Raw genomic sequence first — 22,763 nt, forward strand, 5'->3', positions numbered from 1 at the left:
ACGCCAAAAGGGTGAAGGCCCGCGTCCCGAAAAAAAAAAAAAAAAAAAAATGCCACTGGGCAAACTGATGCCAGTTTCCCGGAAAGAATGGTGTCGTGTCCGGATTGGGAGGGAACTTGAGGGAGACAGGAATTTATGTTAGGATTGCATCTTTAAAAACCTCAGCAGTTAACTAGCTTGGCTACCTGATTTCCCCGTAGGCCACCCCAGCAGCAGATTAGAAGCACTCTAGATTTTGTGGAAAATGACAGCTGGCAGCAGGATCACCAACTACGTACATCATAGTTTGGGGTTGGTTAGGGCAGGGGCAGCCAACCCCACAAGCACAGTAGTTCCTGAAAGCATCACTGTGTGACCATAATATAATCAGTGGGCATTAATGGTCACTTTGAGCCATTAAGAAAACGAAATCCTTAAATTCTCTACTTTGAACATTGCATAAAAGGCAGATGGATAGTGTCCAAGATCACGGCTCTGCCCCTCCCCATCTCTGTGACCTTGTGGAAGGGATTCCATGCCTCAATGTCATCTATAAAATGAGGAGGACAACAGTCCCTACCTCAGAATTGCTGAGTTCATCTCCACTCCACCCAGCTAAAATGAAGACTCTTTAGTTTTATTCACTGTATTTAAGTGCTAGAACAGTACACAGTCAATGAATATTTGTTGTGTAAATAGAGAAGAATATGCTGATTGGCAAATGTAAATATCTGTCCTCTTAAGAGCCCTATTCTAGTTGGAAGTTAAACTTTTGGCTTTAATATTAACATTTATTGTATTCCTAATCTGTGCCCACTATTCCCCACACATTATCACATGGAATTCTCAAAACAATCCCGTTAGGACGGAAACAGCAATTCCATTTTACGCATGAGGACTTCAAAGCCACACTTAGCTTTCCCCATTCTGGCAGTCCCACATTTCCATCTATTTCCTGAGTCTCCTTTCATTAGACCTGCTTTTCATGTTGCATCAGCTGATCAAGATAAAGACATTTTTGATTCACTTTTGCTCTTAAGTTCCACAGGTGTGTTTTATTCAAGTTGATTATAAACTTGCTCTGTTTTGACACGTCATGTGTTAAAAGGGTCCTGTGGTTCTACTCTAACTGGTAGCCCCCTGGTATCTTTGTATGACTCACTGTGCAAACTGAGGAATACAAGAACTATTTTATTTTTCACAACTTAATTTCTGAATTTGAGACCCCTCTCTGCCCTGTTGGTTGACTTAGCCTCATCCTTCCACAGGCTGGCCCCTTTTTTGATAATCTGCATGAAAGGCACCTACATTTTCCTTCATAGTTTTCACACATTCATGTCCCAGAATTTCCTCTCTCTCTGCCTCTATGATGTTTTCTAGAAAAGATCTTCAGAATAGTTAACAAAGTATGTATGTATGATTTAGGAAAAACATGGCATTCATGTTCTAAAACTTATACAAACCTCATTAACTTAAAAATAGATGTACTGAGCTAAAGTTCTATTATTAATTATGTGATGCATGCTCATTTTGAAAATGGATTTTTGCTCCATTCCTTTTTACAATAGGAAAAAATACCCCCACCCCACCCCTCAGAAACACACATATATTTAAATGCTGTTAATTTTATTTTATTGCTGAAATACTAAAACAAACTTATTTTCAAACACATCTTTTTTAGATCTCCTAGTGGATGTTCCCGGTCATGGAAAGGTGGTGGTGGACATTGCATATGGTGGCGCGTTTTATGCGTTTGTTAGTGCTGAAAAGTTAGGACTTGATGTTTGTTCCACAAAGACAAGGGACCTCATGGATGCAGCAAGTGCAGTGACAGAAGCAGTGAAAGCTCAGGTCAGTACAGATGCTATCATAGCAGATACCCTCCTCTGTGACATGGAGGGAATATAAATGACATGTCTATACAGAAAATTAAATATCTCTGAGTTCAAATTATCAGTAGTACTAAGAATAGGGTACTGTTTATAATCTTAGACTCTAGAGCAAGACTACCTGGGAGTTGTAGTTTTGCTACTTGTAGCTTTTATAACCTTGAACAAGTTACATAACTTCCATGTGCCTCAGTTTTCCTAGCTGTAAATGGAAATTACGAAATACCTGCTTCATAGGGAGTTGTAAGAATAAGTCAATATGTGTAAAGGACTTAGAATAGTGCCTAGCCATAGTAAATGTTCAATAAATGGTAACTATTATTAACTTTAATAATACATGATATAATTTGTGGTTACTTAAACATAGAAAATGTATTATATAATATTCCACTAATTTGAAATGCTTTGATATATGTGGTCATTCTGCAAACCTTGAAAATAATGAATGTAAAATATAGCTTACAAAATAGATGTCATTAAATCTGATCAGACTTTCTCTTATTTCACAGAGAACATTAATTCCTAGTTAGTGAATTTTTCCTATATTGCTAAGAAGTTACTTAAATAACCACTCAAGTAACTCTAGTTTGGCTTGGGAAAATTATTGTTATGAAATCAGTTTAGATAATACATAATTCTAGAATATTCTTTCCTTTCTAGCACAAGTGTGCCTTTTTACCTAATTGGGACCTATATATAAAACTCAATTTTACCTAATTGGGATCTATATGTAAAACTCATATACATATTTAAATGTTTTAGCATATGAGAATTTATCATTCTAAGTAAAAAATAACTTAGGAAAGATAGAATCTAATATACTTCTAATTATTTATGGGCCTATTTAACATATCTGAGGCTTTATTTTAACATAATAACTTAAATAACAAAATGAATATATACCATATCCCTGTTCTAAATTATCATTTTTCCAGGACTGTCAATACCAATAGGTAGAATTATTTTATCATAGTAACTTCTGAAACTCTGAATTTACATCCATTTTCTGTTCTAGTAAGCAGACAGCTAATAGTTTAACAGTTTGACACAAAATAATTTGACCTTATTTTTAATAAAATCAAGAGAAAAAGGCATTGTTTTCTTAATAAAAGGAGTAATTTTGAAGTTCTCAAAGCTAGAACTTCTCACCAAGGTGGCAAGGGGTGGACTTTGAGGGAGGAATGATTCTGAAAAAAATATGAGTAGTTCTGTCAGTGGTGAAGCAGGCAGTAGGACTACTTTGTGAATTGCTGATTATTCATACTGCTAATGCAGATTTAGGCAAAGGCAATTTGCCGGGGGGAGGGAGCTAAAGTAAATATAAAATAAATTCATCTTTGTCCTTTTAGCAAACATTTAGCAAGGACTTATGGTATGTCGGACACCATGCTAGATGCTGGAGACCCAGAGGAAGAACAAACCCCACGACCTTCAAGGAGCTCAGTCTAGTGGGGGAAGCATCCCTGTGGGCAGTGTGGTGTACTGGTGCTATTGTGGGGGTGGGGCATAGGGGCTTTAAGAGGTCAGAGAACAAAGATCCAATATACGGGCCTCTTTAACTGGGTTATAGATGGACTCTTTGGATTTTAAGAATCCAAATCTCTTCAACTGCTTTAAATGACAGGTAAGTGGTAGTGGAATATACTAACTGTAAGGATACAATGGAAGTAAGGTTATAGTAATCTCAGCCAAGCTACCAGGCATTACAGGAATCCAGAAGTTAAACAACCAGACTTCCCAAGTTCAGGAAGCATTGCACATTTGGACCTGACCAAGCTTTACCACTGACGTGACCTAGCTACCCTGCCAGTGCCTGCTTCTCTCTGTGTGTACCTGCTGCTTTTTATGATACTAACTTCATCCTTTATAAGTCTTTTTTTACCCATCCAATTGTGTCTCTTACCTAATAGCTTCTGCATCCTTATACTTTTTGCTTGGTCATGGCCTCTGACAGTTCTTGTATCTATCAGTGGTATTAATTTCAGCTCTAGATACTCATTGCTTAATTTTTCTACATTATCCCCTTCAAGTTCCTGAGGGTGAGAGTAGGATTGCCTTAGCTCCTCCTGCTTGAGCAGCCATGGCTGGCCTGTGAATTGACCATCCTGGGGTCAGTGCTGGGGTCAGCGGTTCAAAGAGTATGTGTTTTGGGAGGTATGTGTATAAAATAGGACTGTTCCTTTAGTAGAGGCTATGTGCAGGCCGACTTCCTTAGAAAGGGCTCAAAGTATAAAAATCATAACTTCCAACAAAACTATCTTTATTCATCTAGAGAAAGACATAATTTCTAGTATTTAGTGCTGTGACCCAAAAAATATTTTTTAAATGATAAAGATGGAAAAATTATGTCTGAGTACCCCATATATGTTATTTAAAAGATAAGTTTGAATGAAAATATTTATTTTATGTGTGGTTGATAATTATTTTATTTACAGTTTAAAATTAATCATCCTGACAGCGAAGACCTTGCCTTTCTATATGGAACTATATTAACAGATGGAAAAGACGCTTATAGTGAGGAACCAACCACCAACATCTGTGTGTTTGCAGATGAACAGGTATTAAAACTGGAATTTTTAGGCACACAGCCAGGTAATATGGAACTAGAACACTGTGAACACTCTTATCTTCATTTATTCTGCAACAGGTTGACAGAAGTCCTACTGGCTCAGGAGTGACAGCCCGAATTGCCCTACAGTATCACAAAGGACTTCTAGAACTGAACCAGACTAGAGCCTTTAAAAGCAGTGCAACTGGCTCAGTATTCACAGGGAAGGCTGTGAGGGTGAGTGGCACCCTTAGCTTCTCATTTGTAAGTATGTTACTTTTGAGACTGTGGAGACCTAAGGTGGGTGTTAGATAAGTTTCTTCACTTAGCTCTTAGAAGAGAATTTTAAGACAGGCCTGAAAAAACTTCTGTTCAGCTAGGATATTGGTTTTCAAAGTGTGGAAAGGACCTTGGGGTCCTATCCATGGGTCCACAAAATCAAAGATATATTCATAATAATACTGAGATGTTGCTTCCTTTTCATGTTCATTCTCTCACAAATGTACAGTGGAGTTCTCCAGGAGCTACATGATGGGTGATATCCCAACTGATTGAATGCAGAAACAAATACAAGAATCTAGCTGCCTTTTGTTATGCCAGACATTAAAGAGATTTGCAAAAATGTAAAAAATGCCATATTTCTCATTAATTTTTTTTGTTTTGGCAGATATAGTTATTTTCACAAAAATTTGTTGTTTATGACAAAATGTAATCGGTTTATTATTTTTAAATGTATTAATGAACAAATATCTTTATTTTTTTTTGAATTTTAGAATTTTATTTACTGTTTTTATACAGCAGGTTCTTAACAAATACCTTTAATTCCCAATATAGCAAATATTAATTGATATAACTGAAATAAACAAAAACTCTTTGAGGTCCTAAAATCTTTTTAAATTGAAGTATAGTTGATTTACAGTATTGTGTTAGTTTCAGGTATAAAATATAGTGATTCAGTATTTTTGCAGATTATATTCCATGATAGGTTATTATGAGATGTTGGGTATAATTCCCTGTGCTATACAGTAATATCCTTGTTGCTTATCTATTTTATAGATAGTAGTTTGTATCTTTTAATCCCATACCCCTAATTTGTCCCTACCCTCTTTCCTTTCCCCTTTGGTAAGCACAAGTTTGTTTTCTATATCTGTGAGTATGTTTCTGTTTCGCATATACATTTATTTGTATTATTTTTTAGATTCTACAAATAAGTGATATCATGTAGTATTTGTGTTTCTCTGTTTGACTTTCACTAAGCACAATAGTCTCTCCATCTACGTTAATAATAATAATGGCATCCATAATAATGGCATTATTTCACTGTTTTTTATGACTGAGTAATATTCCAGTGTGTGTGTGTGTGTGTGTGTGTGTGTGTGTGTGTGTACCACATCTTTTTAATCCAGTCATCTGTTGATGGACACTTGGGTTGCTTTCCCATCTTGGCTCTTGTAAATAGTGCTGCTATGAACATTGGGGTGCATGCATGTTTTTGCATTAGTGTTTTCATTTTTTCAGATATATACCCAGGAGTAGAATTGCTGGATCATATGGTAGTTCTATTTTTAATTTTTTGAGGAACCTCCATATTGTCTTCCATAGTGGCTGCACCAACTTACATCCCTACCAACAGTATAGGATGGTTCCCTTTTCTCCACATCCTCACCAACATTTGTTATTTGTAGACTTTTTGATGACAGCCATGTTGATTGGTGTGAGGTGATACCTCATTGTGGTTTTGATTTGCATTTCTCTAACAATTTCATGTGCCTGTTAGCCATTTGTATGTCTTCTTTGGAAAAGTGTCTATTCAAGTCTTCTGCCCATTTTTTTTTTAAAGACTTTTTGATGTGGATCATTTTTTAAGTCTTTATTGAGTTTGTTACAATATTGCTTCTGTTTTATGTTTTGGTTTATTGGCCCTGAGGCATGTGGGATCTTAGCTCCCTGACCAGGGATCAAACCCACACCCCCTGCATTGGAAGGCAAAGTCTTAACCACTGGATGACCAGGGAAGTCCCTTCTGCCCATTTTTTGATTGGATTGTTTGGGTTTTTTGATATTGAATTGTATGAGCTATTTGTACATTTTGGAAATTAAGCCCTTGTTGGTCACATCATTTGCAAGTATTTTCTCCCATTCCGTAGGCTGTCTATTTGTTTTATTGATGATTTCCTTTGCTGTGCAAAAGCCTTTAAGTTTAATTAGGCCCCATTTGTTTATTTTTGCTTTTATTTCTTTTGCTTTAGGAGACAGATCCAAGAAAATATTGCTACTACTATGTCAAAGGGTGCCTATGTTCTCTTCTTCCAGATTTCCCAGCACTACTTATTGAAGAGACTGTCTTTTCTCCATTGTATATTCTTGCCTCCTTTGTCGTGTATTGATTATAGGTGTATGGCTTTGTTTCTGGGCTCTCTATTCTGTTCCATTGAATTATTTGTCTGTTTTTGTGCCAATACCATGCTGTTTTGATTACTGTAGCTTTGTAGTATAGTCCAAAGTCTGGGAGGGTTATACCTCCAGCTTCATTCTTTTTCCTCAGGATTGCTTTGGCAATTTGGGGGCTTTTATGGTTCCATATATATTTTAGGATTCTTTGTTCTGGTTCTGTGAAAAATGGCCTGGATATTTTGATAGAGGTTGCATTAAATCTGTAGATTGCTTTGGGTAGTATGGACATTTTAATAATATTATTTCTTCCAATCCAAGAGCATGGAATATCTTTTCATTTGTTTAAATCATCTTCAGTTTCCTTCATCAGTGTTTTATAGTTTTCAGCATATAGGTCTTTCACCTCCTTGGTTAAGTTTATTCCTAGGTATTATTTTTTTGACCTGATTTTAAATGGGATTGTTTTTTACTTTCTGATAGTTCATTATTGGTGTATAGAAATGTGATGGATTTTTGTATATTAATCTTGTATCCTACAACCTTGGTGAATTTATTTATTAGTTCTAATAGTTTTAGAGTGGAGACTTTAGGATTCACTATATAGAGTACCATGTCATCTGCAAATAGTGACAGTTTTACCTCTTCCTTTCCAATATGGATAACTTTTATTTCTTTTTCTTGTCTGATTGCTATGGCTAGGATTTCCAATACTAGGTTAAATAGAAGTGGTGAAAGTGGGCATCCTAGTCTAGTTCCTAAATTTAGTGGGAAGGCTTTCAGCTTTTCACCATTGAGTATTATACTAGCTGTGGGTTTGTCATAAATGGCCCTTATTAGGTTGAGATATGTTCTTGCTATACCCACTTTGATGAGTTTTTAATCATGAATGGATGTTGAATTTTGTTGAATGCTTTTTCTGCATCTGTTGAGATGATTATGTGGTTTTTGTCTTTCCTTTTGTTAATGTAGTATATCACATTGATCGATTTGTATATGTTGAACCATCCTTGTGACCCTGGTATAAATCCAGCTTGATCATGGTGTATGATCCTTTTTATGTATTCTTGGATTTGGTTTGCTAATATTTTGTTGAGGATTTTTGCATCTCTATTCATCAAAGATATTGGCCTGTAATTTTCTTTTTTAAGTGTCTTTGTCTGGTTTGGGTATCAGGGTAATGGTGGGTGAGGTCCTCAAATCTTAGGGTATAAAGGAATCCTGAGACCAAAATGTTTGAGAACCATTAAATTAGGGTTTGAATTTTTTTTGTTTTTATTCTATAGGAATGTTCCATTTTATATAATAGGATGTGAAAGTCCTGAAAAGTTGTGGAAGGTATTTTTGTAACGGAATCAAATTATAAATGAGCTAACAGCTAATTAATGAATTTACGCATAGTAGTAAGTAAAGTCTACTGTAGTATGATTAAATTGCGTCTAATAAATGAATCTACTCACAGAGTCCTTTAATATAGCAGATAACTTAGCCTAATAAAGACTTTTATATCCTAATGTAGCTGTTTTTAAAGTTTGTTCTTTTCTGAATATGGAATTTGCTTTAAGTTAGGGATTCATATATAATACGCTGATCTTATGGGATACCAAACCATTTACGTCATATGCAAAAACTTGGAATACATTATCTTCAAGTCCGAGACTCAAGACAAAATAATAATCGACATTTATTGGGTGCTTGACTATGTGTCAGTTTCCAAGCTAAGCACTTCACATATACCGTCTCTTTTAATTCTCCCAAGAATCCTCTGAGGTCAGTAATGTTATCATCCTTTTTTCACAAGTGATAAAATGGAGAATTGGAGTTTAGATAATTTGCCAGAGGTCAAACAGACAGGTAACAGAGCCAGGCTATGCATGTGGGTCCCTCTGAGCAGAGCCTGTGCTGTTAACCACCATATTTTCTTGCTCTTAGGCAAACGTTTGATGCAGATGGGCAGTTTCACCCACGTGAGAGTGAACTCAACTCTCAACCACCCACTAATGATGACTCCCAAAGCTTCATCCCTACCATGCTTACCTGTGCCTCTCTCCTGAGTCTGACACTGTCCACTAAACTCATCTCAAGATGATTGTCCCAGAGATATTTCAAACTCAACTTGTTTACAAGTTCTTCCCTTCCTAAATGTGTTCTTCCTGTCTCATTCCCCATCTCAGCTAATGGTGGTGCCAGCTTCACTTCCAAGCTAGAAACTATGGTCATATTTAACTCATCTCTATTCCTCACATCCTACGTACATCAGTCCCCGGGTCTATCAATTCTGCCCCCAAAGTATCTCTATATTTTGTTCTCCATTCTCTAAAAACTGCCCTCCTGTCTCTAGATTTAATTGATGAATTAAGGTTCCTCTTAACAGATTGCTGGGTTTCTAGTCTCTCTCCTCTCCAATTTGTTCCCTACTTTACAGCTAAACTAAATCAAAAACACAAATCCAGTCACTTACCTTAAAAACCTCCCATTGCCTATATGATTAACTCTTGGGTTCTCTTTAAAATGATAAAAATTGAGAATACAACTTTTAGGCTAGATAAACTATGAGGGCAGTATCTTGATATTCTCCTTTCACCTTCTTTTTTCAGGAAGTAAAATGTGGTGATTTTAAAGCTGTTATAGTGGAAGTATCTGGACAAGCCCATTACACAGGTACAGCAAGCTTTATAGTAGAAGATGATGACCCACTGAGGGATGGATTTCTTCTCAAATGACTTATATGACTTTTAAGGGCTTTCTTTAAATTGTTATCATAAGTAAATTTTCTCTGAATTACATGGAAAACTGTATCCAAATTGTACATGTAAGCCAACTAACAGTCTTCTTAAAATAATACACTGTGGTTAAATATAAAGTCATTATTCCTCATATTTATACATGTGTATTAGTATAAATTTTGCTTATAGAATACAAAATACAGAATACTTTTCTAATTATTAACATATCAGGTAAAATTAAAACCTTAGTTCTTGTTACTTTTAAATATTCCTCTGTGGTAATTACTATAATATTCTGTATTAAATGCTCTTTGAATAATAGCTTCAATTGTAGCCCTCACAGCAACGAGTCTTACAAGTTCATTATTTTAGTCTTCCAGTTTTTGAGTAAAATAATGCCCTCTCTCTAAGCAGCGTGCAAGGGAGACAGCTTATTATAAAGTCCTCAACACTTAGCAGTCATAAACTGGGAAGGAATGGGGTGGTCAGCTTCTCTGGGTGAGAGTTGTTGTAGCTGCTGCAGGGATGTCCTCTGTGCTGCAGAGCCCAGCTCCTATACCCGTAAACTCGTGAGAGAAGATCAAGAATCAGGCTTTTGATATATCTTTAAGGCTCTTATAAAAGGGGTTGTTTATTGCATTACTGAAGTATAGGTACACAGTAGGAGTCAATCAATCAATCTCTACACTGGGGCAAGTCACATACTCTGCCAACTACATGCCAGGTAATTTAAAACATGAAGGACATGTTAACTATTGGCATTCTTACTAGTTAATTGTGAACCTGTTAAAAAATAAAATTTGATCATTATCAGTCATTATAAAATGAAGTATTAAAAATTATTCACCATGTGATTTTCTCAATATTCAGTAGACTTTTTTTCTGGTGGATGGGGGGTATTTTCTCAGTTTATTTTAGATTCATTGTTTTGACCTTAATTTGTGCTCTGAACTCTGTCAGCCTTGAATCAGTAGACTCTTTTTTGAGGTAAGTAATAGTATTTCTTTTTTTGAGCATACAGTGAAGTAATTAATTCATTTCAACTGGCTGTATCATCCAGCAAGTCTGTGTAGACCCAGTTATTAGGTCTCTGATTGAATTACCTGACCAAAAGGAAGGCTATAAAGTTAATGTTCTTGATTTCCCTATTAAATACACAAAAACTAATGTTTTCCATTCATTATCTCTTAAAATCTGTGGTAAAAAATTCACTTACCTCCAAAAAATAACACTAAATATGACCAAGAAATTTTCTACAGATTAGGGAGATTTGCTGTACTTTATTTTAATAGAAATAGAACTACTATCTCTAAATTTCACAAGTCACATTAATTTGAAGAAAAAAAGACACATAGATTGTTTAGAAGTTTATAGCATTTTGTAATGTACACACACATCTCCCCTGATCTAACAAGGTACACTGTGAAATTTGATTATTATTCTATGGCTACCGAGGGTGGGGAGTATTTTATCATTGACATTCTTTAGAATTGTTAGCACGTGGTGATAACAAAAATGCAGACTGACATTTAGTTTTATTATTGTTTCAAAATTCTCTACAGACAGTGCACCCCCTGATCAACTGCACCCAGGCCGGCACTCCCTCTGCCCACCCATGGTATGCCACTGCTTTTGTCTCATTCATGAATATGAGAGAAATGCAAGCCAGAAGTGTCAACTCATTCCCTCAGGTCACATTTAAGGCTGTCAGTCTAGGGCTTCTGACCCCAAGTCCAGTATTTTCCTGCTACACTTCCTCTGCCTCTAAGACAGGACAGCCAGAACTTGTTCTATGATAATACTTAAACAAAAATGTTATGTTTCTTGAACACTGAAAAATAGATACTGCCTAAATCTTCCTAAATTCTGATCCAAACCAGAGCCAAACCCTTGCAATAATATTCATTCCTTCTGTATTTCACCGTGTCTCCCGTGGAGTCAAAACCACTAGGGAAATCAACTGCTGTTCCTCTCACCTCCAAGTGTCTAATCAGTCACTAAGCCCTGTTGATTCTGCCTTCTGAATACTGCTCACCTCTATCCCTTCCCATCCTTGCTAAGGGTCTTGTCTCATCACTAACCTCTTTCAAGCAACCTCCTTCCCCTCATTGGTTCCTTCCTCTAAGGTCTTATCGAGTATCATCATAAACAAAATGAAACAAACACCTCTTGTCCACCTTCCCTCTTCAGCCTGCTGTCTGTCACCCCTATTTCCTTCCCTTTGTAGTCAAGCTCCTAGATTCCTTACTCTCTTCTCATTGGGTACATTTTCTCATCTTCCATTTGCTACTCAACTGTTGCAATCTGGTTTCGACCTCATTGCTCATTGGAAACTATGCTTGATCTAACGGCCAGATTTAATGGTCACCCGAGTTAGTACTCAGGCCCCATTAGTACCCATCGGGTGCTGCAGTTGTGTGGGCCCAGGTCCATCTCCTCTTCACCATGCACTTGCAAATCTTTTTGCTCCAGGTCCTCTAGACTCCATAAGAGTTGGGGCACCCTCCTCTTCATCCCTCAAATTCCACAATTTCCATACCATCCCTCCTTAGGACAATGCCTCTCATACTTCATTGTAGGTGTGAATTACCCAGGGATCTTAGAATGCAGATTCTCATTTCCTAGGCATGGGGTGGGGCATTTCTAACAAGCTCCCAGCTGATGCTGGTACTGCTGGTAGGAGGACTGCTGGTAGGAGGAGGACTGCAGTTTTAACCAATCGATTTTAATTCCCTATTTGGGCCCAGGCTTTACAGGTGAGTCTCCCCTACCTGGAAACTTCTCCTCTTAGCTCTGAGATACATAAGAAGCCTGCTACCTCCCTACCTGGAGTTAAAGAATAGAGCTGACCTCATCATCACAGCAACTTCTCTAAGAGGCTGGAAACTTACATTCTCCTCTTTTCTGAAAAGCAAAAGTAAAACAAAGCACCCCGAAACACAGGACAGCTGATTTTTCAGTTGGCCAAATATGCCTCGTCAAATACATCACTCACCTGCTTAGCTTTTCTCCCTTTACCTGCTTCTTAATTTTTGCTACTGCCTAGCATTCCACCTATGGTTCCTTTCTCTCTTCACTCAATACTCTGTTCCTAAGTCATATTCATGCCCATGTTTTTCTCTCTTGTAGAGAGGCTGACATCTCCCAAGTCTCTAAATCCTAAGCTCCAGAGCCATACTGCAGATTCACTACTTGGTGGACAAAGCAGACTCATCTGCCCCTAGAATGTGCCCCTCCTCCCATATTCCCTAATTTGATCAATGGTACCACCATCCATCGAGCCAGGAACTTGGGATCTATCCTTGGCTCCTTTTTCATGCTCTTTTGTCCTGTCTGTTGATGCTCTGAGGTGGATGTCTGTGGATTTGGCTGGCATCATTCCTTTCTCCTTCTTTTATCAACAGCACTCTCCTTTTCCTTTGGGAAACCATCCATCCCCTGCACATAGTCTTTATGGGGCTGCCAGACAAGGGGTACTCCAATCAGACTGTCTCCTCTAAGTCCTGGGATCTTGAAAGAAATGACATAAGGTCTGAAAAATGGTTGAAGCAGACTTATTCCTATAGAGCCCTAAAGAGATCACCCTCAGCTCCTTTCTGCTATCTCTACCTGTAGAGCTGCCCTGACTTCTCTTGTTCTTGGGGTTGGCTGTTAGACTATCCTTTTGAACTCCCCCTATCCTTCCAGTAAATTCTGCTTTTGCTTAAATGAGACAGTGCCCTCAATGTATCGTTTATATCCAAAGACTCTAATCCATATACTGCCTCCTTCTTCACTGTAAATGCCTTAGTTCAGACTCTTCCATTTCTCCCCTGGGCTGTTATAATGCCTTTTCTTTTTTCTTTTTTTTCCAAATCAATTTATTCATTTATTTTTATTCATCTATTTATGGCTGCGTTGAGTCTTCACCGCTGCACGCGGGCTTTCTCTACCTGCGAGGAGCGGGGGCCACTCTTCGTTGTGGTGTGCAGGCTTCTCATTGCAGTGGCTTCTCGTTGCAGAGCACAGGCTCTAGGCACGCGAGCCTCAGCAGTTGTGGCACGTGGGCTCAGCAGCTGTGGCTCGTGGGCTCCAGAGCACAGGCTCAGTAGTTGTGGTGCACAGGCTTAGTTGCTCCACAGCATGTGGGATCCTCCCGGACCAGGGCTCGAACCCGTGTGCCCTGCATGGCAGGCGGACTCCCAACCACTGTGCCACCAGGGAAGTCCCACAATGCCTTTTCTTAACTGGTCTCCCAGTTGCCAGATTCTCTTCCTACAGTCCTTATATTTTTAAACAACGTTTATGACATTGTATTATATTTGTGTTTGCCTAAAACTGTAAGGTCTTTGGGCTAGGATCCTTATTTGTTGTTTCTGAAAACCTAAATAAACTAATCTGTTATATATTTTTGGCTTAGTTCAGTGGTTTTCAGCTGAGGTTGGCCCCCCTGTCCCCCTGAACATTTGGCAATGTCTGAAGACATTTTTAGTTGTCACTACTGCCATCTCGTGGGTAGAGGCTAGGGTTACTGTTAAACATCCTACAGTGCCTAGGATAGCCTCCACAACAGAGAATTACCTGGCTCAAAATGCCAATAATGCTAAGACCGAGAAACCCAGTCTTATTTTACCACCTTAAATGAACTTTACTTATACTTTAAGTTTCCAGTAATATATTTTTCCTCACTAAAATAAGTGCCCAAAACACTAATATTGTTGATTCTAAGACCTGAAAGTATACTAGTCATTCTTGAGATCAGCGTTTCTCAAACGAGCATCAGAATCACTTTCAGGGCTCGTGGCTGGGCTCCATCCCCAGAGTTTCAGATTCAGTAGATTTGGGGTGTGGCCTGAGAATCTGCGTTTCTAACAAGTTCCCAGGTCATGCTGATGCTGCTGGTCCAGGGTCCACACTTTGCAGACCACTGCTTTAGAGAACCCAAGGGTTTATCACACTTTCCCTCATTAGAGGCCATGCCCAGAAACTTGAGATGCAGCTTCCCTGGGCAGGCAGGCCCTTCCTGTTCCTGTATCTTCCCGCCAGATACCTGGAGCTGCATCTGTGGCGACTGCTTGGCTGGCAGCACCTTAAACTCAAAACATACCACATTCCAGAGAACTGATGAAGGCTGCCAGCAGGGCAAGGAACCAGTGACTCTCCCCTCTTCCCTAACACGTGTGAGAGAGTAATGGTCCTGGGGTCCAGGTCCTTGAAAACAAGGTGACATCCTGCCTCCAGGATCCATATCCTAGCTCCTCAAAGCACCTGTATCAGAATCACCTTTGGGGTTTAGATTCATGGGCCCATCCTCAGTACTCCTGGGAGTCAGCCAGCCAATGTGCATTTTAATAAGCTTACTACATCAGTGGTTCTCAAAGTGTGGTCCTCGGACCAGCAATATCATCACCACCCAGCAACTTGTTAGAAATGCAAATTCTCAGACAAGACCCCAGATCTACTGAATCTGAACATCTGGGGTTGGGCCCAGTCAACTGTGTTTTAACAAGCCCTAGATGATTCTGTTGCATGCTCAAGTTTGAGAACACCTGGTTTAAGTTTTTCTGCTCCCTCAAGTTTAAGATCTCCGAATTTAGATTGTTTTCCACTTCAGGTTCTAGGTTCCTTTCCTACCTGTAGATGCCAGAAACACCCACAGGAAGCAAAGCAACCCCCCCTCGCCCCCCCCCCCGTAGGACATGTGTATCCAAGAGAGCTTGAGAGTGAACCCTTGTTGAATTTGGCCATCTGTGTGAGGACCAGTTCCCGCTTTATCTGATCTGGCTGGGCAGTGGTCCCTGAGGGGGTCGACCTGGCACTCTCTGAAGCCCACCTCCCTGGCCGCATAACCTCGGGGAGAGGTAACATCCTGGACCGGCTTTTCTGAGGGTACTCGGCCGGCGTCCCCGCCCCGCGCTCTCGCGTAAACACGCGGTTCCCTTGGCAACGCCTGGAACGCACGTCAAAAGCTCAGCGGGTCGCGGGCTACGGTCAACCCTCCGGCCGAGCGCAACTCCAGGCAGAGGCCCCTGACCCCGGCCCCGAGCCGCCTCGGGCTTGCGGGCGCCTCCCCAGGTGCGGGATGAGCAGACCTGCGGCCGCCGCGGGGCCCCATGGAGAAGCAGCCGCCGCCGCCGGTGCGCCCAACAGTGAGCACAACCTTGTCGGCGCCCCCTCCGCGGCCGGCACGCCTGGCCGGACTTCCTCTGCGGCGACGGCGGCGGCCGTGCTCTCCTTCAGCACCGCGTCGGCCGCGGCGCTGGGGAACCAGAGCGGTGGGAGCGGGGGCGACAGCACTGGCGCCTCGGCTGGCGGCGGCCTCGGCGGGCACGGCGCGGCGGGGAGGCCACCGCTGGGCTCCGCGGCGGCGCCGCTGCTATCTCAGGGGACGGCGGGGGCGGCTTGTCCTCCTGCTCATCTTCCTGCTGTCTAGCCTGGGCAACTGCGCGGTGATAGGGGTGATCGTGAAGCACCGGCAGCTCCGCACCCTCACCAACGCGTTCATCCTGTCCCTGTCTCTGTCGGATCTGCTCACGGCGCTGCCCTGCCTGCCAGCCGCCTTCCTGGACCTCTTCACGCCGCCCGAGGGCCCGGCGCCCGCCGCCGCCGCGGGGCCCTGCGCCGCCAGCCATTTCTTCAGCTCGTGCTTCGGCATCGTGTCCACGCTCAGCGCCCCCCCCCCCGTAGGACATGTGTATCCAAGAGAGCTTGAGAGTGAACCCTTGTTGAATTTGGCCATCTGTGTGAGGACCAGTTCCCGCTTTATCTGATCTGGCTGGGCAGTGGTCCCTGAGGGGGTCGACCTGGCACTCTCTGAAGCCCACCTCCCTGGCCGCATAACCTCGGGGAGAGGTAACATCCTGGACCGGCTTTTCTGAGGGTACTCGGCCGGCGTCCCCGCCCCGCGCTCTCGCGTAAACACGCGGTTCCCTTGGCAACGCCTGGAACGCACGTCAAAAGCTCAGCGGGTCGCGGGCTACGGTCAACCCTCCGGCCGAGCGCAACTCCAGGCAGAGGCCCCTGACCCCGGCCCCGAGCCGCCTCGGGCTTGCGGGCGCCTCCCCAGGTGCGGGATGAGCAGACCTGCGGCCGCCGCGGGGCCCCATGGAGAAGCAGCCGCCGCCGCCGGTGCGCCCAACAGTGAGCACAACCTTGTCGGCGCCCCCTCCGCGGCCGGCACGCCTGGCCGGACTTCCTCTGCGGCGACGGCGGCGGCCGTGCTCTCCTTCAGCACCGCGTCGGCCGCGGCGCTGGGGAACCAGAGCGGTGGGAGCGGGGGCGACAGCACTGGCGCCTCGGCTGGCGGCGGCCTCGGCGGGCACGGCGCGGCGGGGAGGCCACCGCTGGGCTCCGCGGCGGCGCCGCTGCTATCTCAGGGGACGGCGGGGGCGGCTTGTCCTCCTGCTCATCTTCCTGCTGTCTAGCCTGGGCAACTGCGCGGTGATAGGGGTGATCGTGAAGCACCGGCAGCTCCGCACCCTCACCAACGCGTTCATCCTGTCCCTGTCTCTGTCGGATCTGCTCACGGCGCTGCCCTGCCTGCCAGCCGCCTTCCTGGACCTCTTCACGCCGCCCGAGGGCCCGGCGCCCGCCGCCGCCGCGGGGCCCTGCGCCGCCAGCCATTTCTTCAGCTCGTGCTTCGGCATCGTGTCCACGCTCAGCGTAGCCCTCATCTCGCTGGACCGCTACTGCGCCATCGTGCGGCCGAGCGGGAGAAGATCGGGCGCCGCCGCGCGCTGCAGCTGCTGGCCGGCGCCTGGCTGGCGGCGCTGAGCTTCTCCTTGCCTTGGAAGCTGCTCCGTGCTACCTCGGAGTCCCCGGCGGCGCAGAGCTTCCACGGCTGCCTGTACCGGACGTCCCCGGACCCCGCGCAACTGGGCGCGGCCTACAGTGTGGGGTTGGTGGTGGCTTGCTACCTGTTGCCCTTCCTGCTCATGTGCTTCTACCACTACCACGTCTGCAGGACTGTGCGCCTGTCGGACTTGCGCGTGCGGCCCCTGACCACCTGCGCGCGCGTGCTGCGCTTCTTCAGCGACGTGCGCACGGCCACCACAGTGCTCATCATGATTGTCTTCGTCATCTGCTGCTGGGGGCCCTACTGCTTCCTGGTGCTGCTGACCGCGGCCCGGCAGGCCCAAGCCACGCAGGCTCCCTCGCTCCTCAACGTGGTGGCCGTATGGCTGACCTGGGCCAATGGGGCCATCAACCCTGTCATCTGTGCCATTCGCAACCCAAACATTTCGATGCTCCTAGGGCGCATCCGGGAAGAGGGCTACCGGACTAGGAACATGGACGTTTTCCTGCCCAACCGGGGCCCGGCTGTGCCGGATAGAAGCTGCAGTCCCCTTCGAAAACCGCTATAGCAACCACCTGGGGGCCTGCAGCAGGATGTCCTCTTCCAGCCCGACCAGCGTGGTGGGAGGGGACTTGGCCATGTGGGCTCGCAAAAATCCAGTTGTGCCCGGAGGGGCCACCAGATCCTGCGACAGCAGCAGCTGAACAGCCTAAATCTGAAGCCGGGGATACCAGCCTCCAAGAAGGGTTGGGATGCATAGCTTGTGAAGGCAAATTTTCACCCGCTTCGATGAACAATACAGGATTCCGGGGGAGAATCGTGTGTTTCATAAAGCCAAACATTTACAAAAGAGACAGAGGGGGAGGCTTACCACTTCCCCCAAACAACATACAAGGCAGTGTCCTTTCCTTCAGAAGTGCTGAAAGGAATGTAAAGTGCAAAACTTAAAACGATGTTTAATCACGCAACCAAGCATTGTGAACTGTAGGTGCCAAAAATGACAAAAATAGAATTCACAATTACTGAAAAGCTCATATTACAGGAATCACACTGTGAAACAAACAAGAAAATTCGTTGAATGCAACTGGTGCATATACATAGACTTTCAGGAAAGAATGAAGACCTTAAGAATTGCTCGAAGGCCCCTCTAAATCACCAGCATTCAGCAGAACTTCAGATTTCTAGAACTTGCACCTCTGACACATGCCCTGGGTGCTTAGGTTAGGAGTCGAAAATTTTTATCCTTACACACTTTGGTGCATTTCCTCCCCACCCCCACCCCCATAATCTTTGTGAGAAATTTAAAATTCATATCCCGTTTAAAACCATTTTAAGATTTTGAAAAAATGGTTTATTACTAAAAGTGGTTTATTACTATAAAATCCAACCATTTGAGGGGCAAAGAGAAGTATGAACGTAAAGAAATGTGGCTATTTTGTAAAGTATTTCAAGATTATACTTAGAAATTAATGTCACCCATCTAATCCCCAGAATTATCTGCCTTGGAAGCTTTGAGACTTAAACCTTACTCTAACCTGCTAGTTTTGTTTCTAATGATTTAGGGGTGCCACTCTCAGAAAGCTTTCACATTCTTAAAAAATAATTTTCATAGTAGAAAATCTTTGCATTTGAGGTAAATTGATTTTTGGATGCAGCCAAAAATGTAATTTGAAGTCAAGTTGATTGAATTTTGTGAGTAATGCATATATACATATATGAGAGCTCTATAAAAGTAATAAGCTTGGCTATCCTAGGTAGCTTTCATTTAACTGAACGTGATTCCAAAGAGGAATTCAAAAAATATTTTGAGAAGTGGATGCATTCTTGGAATAAGCATAAAGCTCTCCAGGAAAATCATGTTCCTCTACATTTGGAAGTTTGGGTACGTTTGTTTAAAAAAAATAGTTGCTTGGGCTTCCGTGGTGGCGCAGTGGTTGAGAGTCCGCCTGCCGATGCAGGGGACACGGGTTCGTGCCCCGGTCTGGGAAGATCCCACATGCCGTGGAGCGGCTGGGCCCGTGAGCCATGGCCGCTGAGCCTGCGCATCTGGAGCCTGTGCTCCACAGCAGGAGAGGCCACAACAGTGAGAGGCCCACATACTGCCCCCCAAAAATAATTAATTAATTAATTAAAAAATAGTTGCTTAATAGACATGACATATAAAATAATGTCTTTATTTGAAAGGAGAATGGCTATGGGATTATTATATGTAATAGAGTACTCATAACTTAGGGGTAAAGTCAGAGAGGTACTTTAATCAAGCCAGAAATACATTCAGAAAGGTGCAAAACAAAGATGCTGTTTAAAAATATTTGAAAGCACAATTCGGGATTTGTGTGGGTGAAATTTCTCACGTTAAATGCCACTGTATATAGAATCATTTACTCAGAATTTTACAAGATGTTTTTGTGTTTTCTTCCTCTTTCTTTCCTTTCTTCCATCTTGCCCCTCCTTTCTTCAGTATTTCACAGCCTTAATTGAATAAGTACTTTAAACTAGAAATGAAAACTCTGCTCTCATATAAAGATTTTAATGTGAAATGGCCACCTTCTTTTCTTGTATTAAAAATCTTCATTAGTATTTAATTTTTTTGTGTGACAGAAGGGTGTATGTCATTATTTTGTAATCAAAGATGGAAATATATGATTTTTTTTTATATAGCAAGTTCTTTTTAGTCATCCATTTTATCCACAGCAGTGTATACAGGTCAATCCCAATCTCCCAGTTCATCCCACTACCACCCACCCCACCACTTTCCCCCCTTGATGTCCATACATTTGTTCTCTACATCTGTGTCTCAATTTCTGCCCTGCAAACTGGTTCATCTCTACCATTTTTCTAGGTTCCATATATATGCGTTAATATACGATATTTGTTTTTCTCTTTCTGACTTATTTCACTCTGTATGACAGTCTCTAGATCCATCCACGTCTCTACAAATGACCAAATTTCGTCCCTTTTATGGCTGAGTAATATTCCATTGTATATATGTACCATATCTTCTTTATCCATTCATCTGTCGATGGGCATATAGGATGCTACCATGTCCTGGATATTGTAAATAGTGCTGCAATGAACATTGGGGTGCATGTGTCTTTTTGAATTATGGTTTTCTCTAGGTATATGCACAGTAGTGGGATTGCTGGGTCATATGGTAATTCTATTTTTAGTTTTTTAAGGAACCTCCATACTGTTCTCCATAGTGGCTGTATCAATTTACATTCTCACCAACAGTGCAAGAGGATTCCCTTTTCTCCACACCCTCTCCAGCATTTGTTGTTTGTAGATTTTCCGATGATGCCCATTCTAACTGGTGTGAGGTGATACCTCATTGTAGTTTTGATTTGCATTTCTCTAATAATTAGTGATGGTAAGCAGCTTTTCATGTGCTTCTTGGCCATCTGTATATATATGATTCTTGTCAGAGCTAAAGATGTTTTAATTTTTTCCCTTTCTCAAGGCATCACACAATCAGAAGTTTATGAATTATCTTTATATATCTTCCTACACTGAGTGTAGTACAGAGTAGATGAGATCATGTCTCCTCTTTAGCACTTATTATAAAACATTTACAGACAGTGCAGCTGAACTCACGTTGAACAGATATCCTGTTAAAGGCAAAAAAGTGTATTTTTCACATTTTGAGAAAATGGAAGTCATGTCTGATATTTAGGGGAAAATGATAAAGTCTTCCAATTCCAAAAGGTATCAGCACAGAAATTCAGCAACTGTGAATAGAGGCAGAAAACGAGTTAGAGATCTTAGCAGAAGGAGGCAAGCATGTTGCAAAATAGGGTATTGTCTGAGAAGAAGAATTGAAGGGAGACATTTAAAAATAAACGTAACATGAAATAAACCTGCTTCGTGAGTGAGGGGGAAATACACGAGATTGGGAGTGACAAGGCGGTGGCATGAAGGACTGTAGGCAGAAAAATGAATCCCCACCCTGACTCTTGGTAGGCAGGCGTAGGAAGTTTTAGGAAGGGGCTTGGGAAGGAGATTGTTCTGTTAGTGGTTCTAAGAGTAATGGTGGGTAAGAATGTGAGGGGAGAGAGAGAAAGTAGCTAGTAAGTTACTGAACAATTTACAGTGTTGTGTTTGTCTTTAAATTTGAGGCTATACAACTGGTCAGTGATAGAACTAGGACTTGAACCTCAGAGCCCCATATTCCCTTCTCTACCCTCTGTTGCCCCCATAAAGATCAATGGATAGAGAAACTAAGGATGAGAAGTTGTGATACTATCATCATCATCACCACCACCATCAACATTATCACCATCTACTGGTTTCATTTCGTACTTTATGTAGAACAACTTCCCGGGCACTAAGGCTACTAATGGGTAGAAATCACATTACCTGCCTTAAGAGGGCATACAAACTAATCGAAGACTTTGTGCTTTATAAAAATGTGCCATAATCAGGACTCTTCAGTTTATCTGTAAGGAAGAAAAGGTGCAGCATTTTCAGAAGCGGTTAGCAAAGAAGAGATGGATTTGGAAGCAAAAGCCATGCAGATAAAGGCCAGGAACCAATCTGGTCCAGTTGTAAATACTTAGAGACAAAAATTAGCGCCTTGAATAAAAGATGTGAAAGAATGACTCAAATAAATATAAGACTTAGACCTTTCCTCATGACTTTGTGGGAGAAGGAGAAAGAGAAACTGTGCAATATTGGGATGTATTAAATATTGTTTAGACATAAAGGCCAGAATGTAATCCTTCATATCTCATTCTGCTCCCAGCTTGAGTATTTCATTTAAATTACAATAACAAGTCATACTCAGCATAGTACATACATTAGCTCATTTAAACCTCAGAGCAACCCTCTAAGTAGCGGGTGGGTGGGGGGATGCTATTATTATCACACCACCCATTTTACAGATGAAAAAACGGAAGCAGGGCTTCCCCGGTGGCGCAGTGGTTGAGAGTCCGCCTGCCGATGCAGGGGACACGGGTTCGTGACCCGGTCCGGGAAGATCCCACATGCCGTGGAGCGGCTGGGCCCGTGAGCCATGGCCGCTGAGCCTGCGCGTCCGGAGCCTGTGCTCCGCAACGGGAGAGGCCGCAACAGGGAGAGGCCCGCGTACCGCAAAAAAAAAAACCCCTGAAGCACATAGGGACTACGTGATTTGTCTAAGATTACACAGGAAGTAAGTTCTAGATGTAAGATTTGTCCCTAGCAGACTGGTGCCAGAAGTCTCATCTTAACCACTGCACGGTACTGCTTCTCTAATTTGTGAAAGATAATGGGAAACCTGGAGAAAAGCCTGGGAAGATCAAAACAACTATCAAAGGGATGGGAAATAGATACCATAAAATTTAAAAGAAAGGATTTGTTTAATTTGGAGAACAGCTATATAAGATGTGTGTTTTAAACATATATGAAGAGATTTTGAGCAGTTATTTCCTCATATAAATCCCAGCCCTGGATGACTCCGATCATTGGCCTTCTCCATT

At 42.5% G+C, this 22,763-nt stretch overlaps 2 protein-coding genes and 1 pseudogene across 2 annotated transcripts in view; all 3 read left to right on the top strand.

Annotated features, from left to right (window-relative positions):
* L3HYPDH (trans-L-3-hydroxyproline dehydratase) overlaps positions 1–9,623 on the top strand; it is an 11,955-nt gene extending 2,332 nt beyond the window's left edge. The window contains exons 2-5 of the mRNA XM_007466039.1: positions 1,661–1,830; positions 4,304–4,426; positions 4,516–4,653; positions 9,405–9,623. Coding sequence (XP_007466101.1) covers positions 1,661–1,830; positions 4,304–4,426; positions 4,516–4,653; positions 9,405–9,530 — 557 coding nt within the window. The 3' untranslated portion in view covers positions 9,531–9,623. The remainder of the gene's footprint in view (positions 1–1,660; positions 1,831–4,303; positions 4,427–4,515; positions 4,654–9,404) is intronic.
* Positions 9,624–15,594: 5,971 nt separating this feature from the next.
* On the top strand, positions 15,595–16,282 carry LOC103070875 (probable G-protein coupled receptor 135 pseudogene; annotated as a pseudogene).
* A 303-nt stretch (positions 16,283–16,585) lies between these two features.
* On the top strand, positions 16,586–18,255 carry LOC103071153 (probable G-protein coupled receptor 135). Its single transcript, XM_082931376.1, is given in 5 exon segments — positions 16,586–16,902; positions 16,904–17,217; positions 17,220–17,863; positions 17,865–17,968; positions 17,970–18,255. Coding segments are annotated over 5 exon segments (1,665 nt in total).
* Positions 18,256–22,763: the final 4,508 nt, after the last annotated feature.

This window comes from Lipotes vexillifer, unplaced genomic scaffold, assembly GCF_000442215.2.
Source record: "Lipotes vexillifer unplaced genomic scaffold, Lipotes_vexillifer_v1.1 scaffold25, whole genome shotgun sequence".
Lineage (NCBI taxonomy): Eukaryota > Metazoa > Chordata > Mammalia > Artiodactyla > Lipotidae > Lipotes > Lipotes vexillifer.